The sequence below is a fragment of the Lepidochelys olivacea genome (assembly GCF_965140295.1).
Source record: "Lepidochelys olivacea isolate rLepOli2 genome assembly, chromosome: 4".
In the NCBI taxonomy this organism is placed as follows: domain Eukaryota; kingdom Metazoa; phylum Chordata; order Testudines; family Cheloniidae; genus Lepidochelys; species Lepidochelys olivacea.
In genome coordinates this window covers 97032985-97044996 of record NC_140414.1, presented here as the reverse complement: position 1 = coordinate 97044996, position 12012 = coordinate 97032985, and the positions used below count along the sequence as shown (strand labels likewise).

At 41.4% G+C, this 12012-nt stretch overlaps 1 protein-coding gene across 2 annotated transcripts in view; it reads right to left on the bottom strand.

Moving 5' to 3' along the window:
• Positions 1 to 12012, bottom strand: part of LNX1 (ligand of numb-protein X 1) — a 125301-nt gene that overhangs the window by 2335 nt on the left and 110954 nt on the right. For both annotated transcript variants that reach the window (XM_084625833.1, XM_084625834.1), the window contains one exon: positions 7399 to 7627. In XM_084625833.1, the coding sequence (XP_084481959.1) occupies positions 7399 to 7627 (229 nt within the window). The remainder of the gene's footprint in view (positions 1 to 7398; positions 7628 to 12012) is intronic.

Here is a 12012-nt window from a genome sequence, read left to right as displayed (position 1 = left end):
CCGATTCTGTCTGCAGATGTCAGGTACCTTGTTACCTGCATCTGATCAGCTATTCCATCAGTAATAAGTGTCATGCTTTTAGGACACGCTTTAAAAATAATACCCCAAAACTCTCAGGATAAGGATGGATATGAATTCTGGTGTACCACAGAGCTGAGTAATTCAAATGTCCATTAAAAAAAAAAAAAAAACCTGAACCACAAAAATCAAAGAGATCACACAAGGAAAAATATCACATCAGGGAAGGGATTTATAGCTTTGCTGTTAGTGAGCAATGAGTGGGAATTGTGCAGAGAAGAGTATTATACTTTCAGAACCGTAATGGTGAAGTGTTATAGAGTAATTATGCTGTTGTTGAGAAGGTGGCTTGTTACAGGTACAAGATTAATTCAGTGGGTTTTTTTGACGTTAAGAAAGAATGATTAAAAAACCCTCTCTCTGTCTTTTGATTTGGCTCTGATATAATCCATTGGTTATATTACCTGATAACATAATGTATTGCCCAACTATACATAATTGATGCTGGCTTGGGGGGAAAAGTGATAGGTTAATTAAGCTTGTATTTTGTGGTATGTGGTAATCAATCTCAATCTTGCATTAGTTTAAATGCCTATTTGTTAGTAATTTTAGTGTTTATTATGAAACTAACCTTCTAAATATTTCAGTGTACCATTCAGATATTTGCTGAAAATCAGAAAAGACTGTTGCCATCTTCATTAGAGATATAGTAATGCAAAATTTTGCCTGGGATACTAATAAGTCTTTACCATCTAGCCTAAGGCTGGTAGAGGAAGCTGAAATCCATTTGGTGTTATAACAGACTAGTTAACTTTCTGCACATATTCCAAGCCAGTCCATTACAGCTGACTTTACTCTGCATTAAAAGACATTTTAAAATTCTCATTGAGAGCTGACCCTTCTGCTGAAAAAGGCAAAATTGTACCTTTAAAGATAAAGTGTGTGTGTATATATATATATATATATATTTTTAAAGTTTGTCATTTTTTCATGTAAAATAATATGTTTGCTAAGTTTCACAGCAAGATTTTGCAGTATTACTAGATTAGTCCCCTGGGATCTACAAATATTCACCTGCTGCCAGGATGTTCAGTATAGTGTTTGCACAACAGTTCACTGGCTGCTAATGGAAAAAGCAGGTGACTCTTGGTCATTCCCCAGAAGGCAGGCTCTATTACTTTCCCAGCTGTGGGCTTTTGAGCATGCAGAATCACTTTAAAGAAAATGGAGAGAAAAAACCCACCCTAAACTCACAGGATTTGGTAACAAGGTCATGACCAAGTGTTGCCAGGATTTAGTCGTCATCATTATTAATTGAGCCTGATATGCAGAATGGGTAACAACCTTGCTGTATTTGGACATTACTTATTGTCTTAAGGAGGAAGTTTCTTGACCACTTGAATATGAGCAATTTTAAAGTAAATACTTATGTCCATTTTTTAAAAAAAGGGAGTTCGTTCTATGTGTTCTTAACCTGCTAGCCAAGTATAATTACAAGGAAATAAGATGTATGAGTACATTCTGTAGGACTTTCCGTTAAATTACCACCATTAGATTACAAGTATAAGGTATACCCTATAGTCTAACTGTTGAATTTAGGTAACAGAGCTATGACATGCAGTGGATCTGATTGATCTACTGTGCATTTAATTTGAACCAATTGTGTTTGTGTAAAGGTGTCTAATTCATGGTTAATTGTTGGAGTTCTATTAACAAATTCAAGTTCCAGATGGCAAAGTGATTTGGGTTTCTGTTGTTCATTACTCTTAACAACATAGACTTGAGAAAGAAGAGGCTGGCTCTGGAATGCTATCTTTACTCGGTAACCTTTCCTCGATGGCTGTGAATAACTTTGCCATTAGCTGAGCTGCCTTGTGTTGTAAGCATTCAATCTTCTAATGTTCACGCCGAACAGCAGCACTCTATACAGAATTTAGATTTGCAAGAAACATCGAAACATCCCTGTTTGAAAAGGCACAGAAACAACCCCATCATCTAAAATATTCTTAAAAATCTTGCCAAAGCATTGACATAAACAGTGAGCTTCGTGAGCCAGGGCCTGTCCCTGCCTGAAAGTGAACAGAATATCGTGAGCAGTACTGCAAGCAGCATACATTGTGTTTTTCATGGGCCAGAGAACATCTGAGAGAATCCAGTACTCCTGTTGTGCCAACTCTTGGAGTCCCGTAATAATCATGAACCTTGAAGATGACACTGCCAGAATGGACAGGAACTTGAGCTCTACTAGGAAACTAGTGCTACTCGGCAGCCTCAAGACTAGCCAGGTAGCAGTGGTGTCTATCTCAGAAATGGAGGGTACACTCAAAGGAATAGGCTTTACTTCTGGCTCTTGCCCTCAACTGTTCTGGTTGTGCACTGGCCCTGAAACTGTTGCTGTTAAATGCCTAGCTTTGGGTATTGATGGCTGAAGGGACACATCTGGTCTTTGATAGCTGCGAAGGGTAGAAAATGTGACATCTGCAGGCCAGATTGGAGAAGAAAACTGCACTTACTGTTGCAATAGCTTGGTACTGGGGCAATAGAAATTGCCCAGTGCTACAAAGAAAAATAGACATTTGTATTTTTACTTCTTAATTTCCACTTCAGTTTCTTGGTTGGCTAACCAGAAATACAAGGAGCTCAGACTAAAAATATTCAAATTTGGGTGCCAAAAGTTAAGCACCTAAACACACCAGTAGGTGAATTTGTATTCACACAAACTTACATTTTTTCATTGCTTTCCTAAAGACATGACATAACTTACAGCAGTGCACACCATCTCTATGCTAATACATTGAAATGACTGCTACGGGCCTGAAAGCTGCACAGAAACAAGGAAATAAGTAAGGCTCCAATGGAGCTGTCTGGATATTTCAGCACGTAAGGAATGAAAAGCTGCCTGCTCTGCATGGCGGGGGGAGAGGGGGTTACAAGTGGAGAGTTTGAGAATAAGAAGGGGGTAGTTGTGAGTTTTGTAGTAGTAAAAATTGAGTTAAATAGCACCACAAAGAGAAAATGAAATGATGTACACTTGCATCATCTGTACTAATTGCTGTGGAGCAGCTTGAGGGTTCTCGGTATACAAGGAAAAACTCTATCTGTGGATTATTCACCTAGTTAGATCACAGTGGTTCCTTTGGAGCTGCTGCGGTATAGGGAATAATGTCCACTTTGGACCATACTAATTTATAGATTACCACTCTACAGAAGATAGTGATTGGTATTTTTTTTAATGCTTAGGAGGGTTTTCTCTGCATACAAACACACTGAGTGCCAAAAGGTAGCTTCTGTACTTCCCTGACGATAACAATGCTGTCAGACCCTTGTTTTATAACACCATTACAAATACAGTTGCCCATCATAATGTTATGTACTCAGCAAACTAGTCCAGCACTTCGTATGAAGCTGTCATAGATGCATTAAGAGATTAAAACACACTTTAACTGCCTTCTCTTTACTTAAATCAGATTAAAATAGTAAGCCCTTTAATACCGTGCTCCTGGCTGCTTCATCTTTGTTTCTGAAATAACGCATATTGAAAGATCTTTTTCAAACTGTTTCACATTTAATACTTCAGAATGACAGCCTGGGTCGGTAGACAAAACTTGATTTCCCTATCAGGTATCAAATTTCATGTTTTCCCCTTGTTATAATGGATCAAAGTTACAGAACAATTTAGTCCAAACTTTCAATATAATGGGTCTGTAAAACTGGCATTTGCTTGTGTACTGAATGGGGATTAGAGGTCTGTTAGAAAGTTCTGCTTAAAGCAAGACTATTAAAATGGGGGAGTGCTTGTCCAATTTCACATTTCAGAGCCAGTTCTGCCACTGATTCTGTGTGACACCTTGGATAGGTGTCTCTACTCACCTCTCTACTCCGCTGTGAAGTGAAGCAAAGACTACTATTCACAGTACGTCTGTGTTTGATCTATAATGTATTTTTGAAAGTATTTGGGGGGGGAGGGGAAAGTGAGGATGAAGAGAAGGAAGGAGGGCAAAATTAGCAAGGGTAGAAAAATTACTGTAGCACTGGGAAAGTGTAACTTTGCTCTAGCTGCTGTGCAGTATTTTCTTTATCACCTTCAAGAGTATAAATTTCCTTAAACAACAAATGACCTGTATTCCTCAACAGCCAACTGCGTAGAAAAAAACAAATGTTAAGAAATAACTATACCGGATAAGGATGATGATTAGTCTTTACTTCAATAGATCTGACTACCAGCAAACATACCCGTCACTCATGTGGCCCCTACTATCTAGCTCAGGTAATTGCTAGAAGCCCACTGTTTCATGACCACCACATAGTGCGTCATACTACAGAGGGAACAGAGGCAGTAGTTATTTATACACTAACAAATCATCTAAAAATGACTCACCAAAGACCAGTTTTAAAATAAATATCATTGGAAATTTAAATTTCTCCCCATTTCTTGTGAGCTCATTTAAAGAATGTAGAAAGGCAGTGATTCCTGGTGCTTAGCGCCAGGGCCTGACAAGTCAGATGTGGCTTTTAGTGCTGACTTGCTGTGAGTGCTTGAGCAAACTGCCTAAACCTTGGTGTTTATTTCCTCATCTGCACCAACCTTTGTAATGTGCATGTGACCCCTGGAAGAGAGGTGAGCTATATTAGGGGAATGTATTGCTCATTTACAGTATTGGTATCAGCACAGAAGTATGCCCAGAGAAACACTAATCTTAAATCATACAGCTACAGTCACAGAAACTAAGGGGAAACAAAACAGGTATTCCAGGTTGTTGCTGAGGCACGTCTCTTCCTTCTCTCTCTCCCTTGCCCCATGTCTTCATGTCATGTTCTATATTTTCCCCCATACCATTTTCTCTCCTTTCTGTGTCCCCTTCCCCTCTTTCTTATTCTGCCTGCTCTTCCTTCTCTGGCTTCCCATCCTGCAGGACCAGGCCTGCTTGTTCCTTGCATTGCTCTTTCTTAGGGGCATTGTCTCCTGCTGTTGAACTTTAATTATAGTATCTAAATGTTCCACACAGTGGTATGCTAAAACTTCCTCCCATTGCACCACACTTGAATATTGAGCAATCTAGATTAACACTGACTAAGCAGAATCATATTTGAATTGAATCATCTTTTCCCAAGACAAGCATGGGCTATGTAGCAAGGCTGTTGAAAATACCCTTGAAATCTACTGGGCAGTGGCTCTTGCCAACAACATCCTGGAAGCCTAGTGAAAGGTTAAATTCTCAGACTGGGAGGAAATGAGTTAACGTGTATTAATGATACATGTCCTGGTGACAGAACTTGAAGGACTTCCAGATGTGTAGTGTGGATGCCAGAGAGTCAATGAGAACAGAAGGGTAACCATTATTTGTGCTAGATAAGATTGAAGTATCTGATAACGTGTATTGTTAAGTGAATAAGTCCAAAGCTGATGCTTGAGGCCTGCCAAACAAGCTAGTACTAATAAGGGTGAAATACACTTCTGTTACTGTCAATTCTAATCATCTTTATTCCCCCTAATTAATTTAAATTTAAGACAACCAGCGCACCAGTTCAGCATACTAATTCCTCTAGTCTTCAGCCACACTGTGGCCCTTTTCTGTGAGTTGCGTTGCAGCTGGGGATATGATTACAATGAATTTCCTGTTTTCAGACCTGCTGACATGGTGGGTAATTTTCCTTCAGTTAAAAGGTTGGGCGTTGTACATGTGCAATTTCTGGAGCAGGGAGGCAAATAAACTCAGATGCTGTTCAAAAGGGTAAAATCCAGCACAGAAAGCCAAAGATATCTGACCGCTTGATCTTAACAGTGTGCTATTGCTTATTGGTACTCTGCATCTCTGACAGTAACTTTATCCTGACTGCAGGACCTGAGACAGAGTAACCACAGTCCTCCTTCAGTGTTTACAGCAGGTGCAGTGAGCTGACTGAGGGAAAGCTTCCTAAAGGTGGTCTTAAGCTGCATTTTCCTCAGCAATAGGCAATGCATTGTATTTATATTGAACCACTAAGAGTAAAGTTTAGATTTCTGTTGGCTTACGAGGGAGAACTGTAAATTGTAGAGAGGGGAGCTCTCAATCCCTATGGTTAGCTATGCAGCAATACAGGAGGCAGAGGGTGTGTTCTAGGGGTGATACTGGCATCTGACTGGTTCACCAGAACCATAGCGAAGGGTAAATTAAAATCCACCCTCAGTTGCTGATAAATATTCTAGTTTCTATGTAAAAGTAAAGAAGGGAAAAATCTATTGGTCTAGGCTATCTACCCCCCCCCCCCCCGAATGAAGAGATGTACCTAACCCTAAAGATGGCACAAATTTGCTTTTCACACTTCGTGTCCTTCACCCACATACAAGTGGGGTATTCCATCTTTGCACTCAGACTAAATTCAGAACCACCTCACCACAGGCCTTGCCGCAAGCTGAGAAAGGGCCTGTAAAATGGCCTAATGTGGAATAGTAAGGAATAGAATCTAGCTAGAGTATAAATACCCCCAAAAAGTAAAACCATGAAGCTGTATACATAAAACCTAAATAACCCAACTGGTTTCACCCTGGTCCTCCATGCAGCGGAGCCACCTGACATTGCCCTTTTAAAAGAAAAAGGGATATTCTGAACAGCCATTGAGTTCAGGTTAATAGGTAAAGCATATATAAACTGTTGGGTCAAATTCTGCAGTCCTAGAAATCAATGAGAGTTTTGTTCCATTTAAGAATTGAAATTTCAGCATTAGCTCAATGTAATCCTGGATACAGGGCAAGTCTTCATTAAAAGCTCAGGTTCAAACAACATTGCAAGATGCAGATTTATGCGTTCTGAAGATGTTAAAATGCCCTGTGTATGTAAGACAATTAAACTACACACTATGTGGCTTTTATTTTTACTAAAACTACAAAACAGCTGCTTCCTGTATCTTACAAATGAACTTTTCTCAGGCAGGTGGTGGAGTCAGGGAAGGCGATTCTGAGAAATGCACCAACTGCGTGCACTTTTTAACATCTGGGCAAAGTCAAACAGTTCAGCTGTATTTAACAAACACAGGATCTGTGAAGCTGGAGCGCTGCAGGGGTAGTTTTGGACTTTGCAGGGTGGTCCAGAGGGCCCAGATCTAAGTTCTATGAGCTCCTGAATCCATTCAGAGTTTTCCCTTCCTTCTCTAACACATTTTCAGCTATAGGACTGTTCAGGATCTTTCTTTCCTCCCTTAAAAGCAGTCCTGTGTGTCTATTTTCCATATATGTATACACAATTACAAAGGGGAGGTATTTAAAATAAAGGTTTTTGACAGAGCCTGGATTTAATTAAGATGTCAGTGTAATGAATCAGGCCAAAAAGCAAGAGCCATCCAAGACACATAAATCTTTCCTCCCACTCCCCTTCAACACAAGGATGTAATTTTTGGACTTACCGCGGGAGCTCAAGCCACATAACCCAGGAAGGTGACCATTCACTGTTATCTGATGTGTTCTGATTGGTGTCAGGGAGTGATACATGGCTCATGTCCTCCAGGGCTTCACATTCTTTCATTTCCAAGGCTTTGAGTACCACAGAGGAGGTGGTGTTTTTCAACAGGGCTACTGCCTCGCTACGGCTGACACCAGTCAGGTCAATTCCATTCACATTCAGCAAAATGTCACCTGAAGAACAATAAGCAGAACCATTATAAAAGGAGAAAATGGTTTTAAGGCTTTAATTAATTTTTCCTTTTAAACAAAATGCATTTCAGGAATAGGCCAGGGCTGGGAACTTGTTGCCTGTCAAAAGTGGTTGTTAATATTTTCATACGAAATAAAGGTGAGGCATAAAATAGACCCTGAGAGTGAGATGAGGGGCTGAATTCAAACATGCATCAGCGCAGCCAAGATGGGTAAAGGTAGTATTTTTGGTCACACTACTCCTCCACCCTGGATCAGAGGGCAGCCAAGGGTCCCTGAGGTAACAGAGAGCAGTCTAAGGGCTGTTGAATAACACAACCTGCTCACTGCCCAGCATTAAACAAGGTTTGGCATACACCGACCTCAGCCTGCTTTGAACCGTGGCAAACACCATTACAAATCCCTTTAGCTTTTTCTTAAAGAGACAGAAAAGAAAGAAAAACAGTTAATGTGAAGTATTAAGTAAGGTTTTCATTTTAACAATATCCCTTTCCCTTTAGATGGCAAGAGTTTTTAGATGGAAAACCCCCTTGTTTGACAGTCTTTTAGATGGGATAAAAGATGGGGAAAAGAAGAATTTAGTGGAGATGGGCTGGAGCTGTCCTCGTTGTTAAAGTCTGATCCCATTTCCTAAAAGACAAACACACACAAGAGGGACGAGAAAAGAACAGCGAAGATAGAAAATGCAGCTTCTGTCTCTGATATTAATTTCACTTGCAACCTCACTGCGGAAAAACACAGGCATGGCACATGGTCTTATCAGCCACTCCAAGACCTGGCAAACTCATGTCAGCATCAGGCTATGTAGAACATTGCTTTTGCTGCCTCTTTCTGGTCACAGGCTTATAGTACTGTTGCAAAATATACAGTCATGGCTGGCTAAGCCTGACTCTTATCAGACACAAGGAAAAAGGAGAGAGAGAGAGAGAGGAAAGAGAAGAAAAATAAGATAAGGAAAGAAAAGGACACAGAAGGCCATGGGGGAGAGAAGGAAGTTTCATATTTTAGGTGGAGGTTGGATTTCAGCTGATAGAGGTGTAAATGGCATCTGGTTCTCTCTTCCTTTGGCCCTGTCTGGTCATGATTAGGATGAAGGCGGTTTGGCATCCCAGGAGATGGTGGGGGTTGCAGTCATGATGGTGCAGCTCACTCCAGTAGGTAATTCCTCCCCCCGAAAATTTCTCTAAGGATTCCAAAAGGCAGTGATGGGCAGAATAGCCCATCTCATTGTTATTTTATCTCCCAGTTAGGCCTAATTTCTGACACACCAATTATTGGTTCACTGATTTCTGGGTTTATACTTCTCTTGTTTACCAAGCCTTTTTGTCTGGACAAATTCAGACTTTCAAACTTGCTTTTGCACCTTTTCCTATCAACATTTGTTGTTACAGGTTGTTGTGATATCTTATGAACTTACACTCACTTTTTACCGTTGAGGGTAAATTACGGTAAATTTGAAGGCTCAATTATCACAACAGGGCTACTCTAAGCAGGATGGGTGTATAGATGATCCATTGAGATTGTTATGCTGGGTGAGGTTCTCCAGCGAACAGGAAGCTCTGATGATGTCCTCCCCACCCCTGGCACACCACCTACAGCAGGTGAGGGGCTGGATGGGAGTGCCACAGAGATGTGCTTATGCATCAGATGAGAAGTCCCTTACATGGAGGCAATCATCAGATAACCACGTAGGGCAGCTTTAAGGCCTCTCTATGCTGATGCAGCAGTAAAAATGAGACAAAATGGGGCTGAAGAGCATGGGACTTGAATTCTAAAATTTGAATCCCATCTGGGATGTTTATTCCCTCCCCACCCCATGATTAGTCACCATCTTTCTGCCTCAGTTTCTCTAGCTCTACTGTAAGGATAACACACAGACAACTGCACATGGCACTGTGATAATTAAGGTCTGTAAAGTGCACTTCAAATACTTTTGTATGTGCCACTGTTTTACATTCAGGTGTTTGTTTTCAAACTGAATTTAAAATCTGGAGGAGAAAGGGTTGTTGTTTATTTTATTCCTCCCCCGATGCTATTACTTGTCCTAAACTGAGAACAGCAAATTTAGCAGGTTTTCTGTAAACTTTGTAGCAATATATTATTAATGTTTATTTAAATGTGCCTAATGCCTCTGGCTGCCTCACACAATACAACAAATGAAATACAGCAGTTTTAGAAATAAGAATGACCGCATAATTACCAGAGTGAACACACAAAAAAAGAGGGGGAATCTATTAGTGTGACACCACTCTTGAAGAAACAGTAATTCACAATACCAAGTGCTCCCTTTCATCTTGGAACAAGCTCGAAGCTAAAAGCTTCCTGTGGTGCCTCCAGTGCATTTTGTCTTATCTGTGCCTGCCTCTTAGGCCAGGTCTGCTCCTAAAACGTAGGTTGACTTAGCTACACTATTTCATGGCCTGAGCAGAGGTGTAAGTGAGCCAGTACGGGGCCGCTATGGCGTACCGGTAAGAAGTGGCCGCCACTACTTTAATGTCGCTCCCCCACCCACCCCCACTGGCCGCTTTGCCAGTAGGCACCTTACTGGCAGAGCTGCTGATGAAGGGGCGGGAGAGGAGGGCAAAAGGGGCAGCTGCCCCAGGGCCCAGTGATTTAAAAGGGCCCGGAGCTCCCAGCCGCCACCACTACCACAGCCCCGCCCCTTCCACCCAAGGCCCCGCCCCTTCTGGGGGCCCAGAGCCAGGCCCCCGTACCGGTAAGTCTTTTATGTTACTTTCACCCCTGTCCCTGAGCGACATACTTATGTCGACTTAACCCCCACTCTAGATGCAGGAAGGTTGACAGAAGAATTCTTCCATCGACCTAGCTACCGCCTCCCGGAGAGGTGGATTAGCTACATCGGAAAACCCCTTCCATCAACGTAGGTGTAGCGCAGACATACCCTTAGACCATACACTCCTTGTGGCATGGATTATATGTACAGGCCCTGGTCAGCGCTAAGCACCTGATCAGCATTTAACTGTAGGTGACACAAATACTGATGCCTATAGTTAAGGTTTCCCAACATTTTCCATTATAAGATTGTGTTTGGCAAAGTTATAAACAGCTGTAAACTTCAAGCGTTTGGGCTGAAATTTTCCATGCTAAATGTCTGCCTCAGATTGAATATTTTTGCAAAATTTAAGCCAAGATGATTCAGCCATGTCTCAGAATGAAGCTAGGGGAACATATGTTGTTTTAATGCATAAAATATGTATAAAATTATTACATCCGTTTTGTGGAGAAGCTCTAGTAGCTCCGTGCAATGGAACAAGAATACCTACAATTCTGTTGTATGGTGCATCCTCTAGCCCAGGGCTTCAGGAGCTGAGCATGACTTTGTTGCCAGGAACAGAGCAGGGAGACTCTCTACTGTGCTCTCAATGCTCCTCCTGCTGGCACACAGGCAGCAAAGAATAAAAAGAGGAAGCAGCCAGATTGAAATGAAGAGGGGTTAAGAGGAATGGGATTTGGAGCTGTTTGGAGGCGGGGGAGAGTACTAGAATGAGGGGCTGAAGCAGGATGCAGTCTGGGATTGGGACAGGGACAGGGTGGTGGGGTGTGAGGGAAAGAGTCTGTAACCACTACCGCACATTCCCCTCAGAACCTGGAATAGAACCCATAGTCCCAACGTCTCTCTGCTGTCAGACCCACTGGCAAAATGTGTGTCTCATCTCCCTTTAGTGATTGGCCCACATAGAGGATGAAAACCTATACCTGCTATTAATTACTCTGTTAGCTCAAGAGCCAAGCTCTCTGTGGATCTAAAGGTTCTAACCCTGCTGATGAATCATGTGGAGTAAATATGGGTCTACATTATGGAAATTATGTTTTTTTCCAGTTTGCTTTTAAAAAAAAGATCTAAGAAATTACATACAAAAACTCTATTAAAATAAAGTTAAGGTTGCAAAGTCAAACACTCAAAAGTTGGGAAATGCTAGAATTAAGGTTACCCATGCGGTCTCATTCGGCTCCCTTGCATGTATGTATTATGATGCAGTCTTTAATTACAGGATCACATACTGTCCTAGGCATCTCTAGCTGGGCACTTAATATTAGTGGACAATTTTGACATTAATACTACTGTGAAGAGCACCACTGAAAAGCCCTTGAGGAAATGAATAATTCTGCCTTCAGAGAAGGGTTTGAATAGTGTGCAGTAAATAAGGCTCAGGGCCACACATTGAAAAATGAGGATAAAACAAAATATTGAAAAGCTGCCCATTAAGTGAGCTCCACCCATCCTGTGCGCTGAAAGAGGCAGGGTCCTGTGGAAAAATAGTATGTGACCATGTAATTGAAGACTGTATTATAATACATATGCAGACAATGGAGCCAAATAAAGTGTGCACGAGCAACCTGAATTT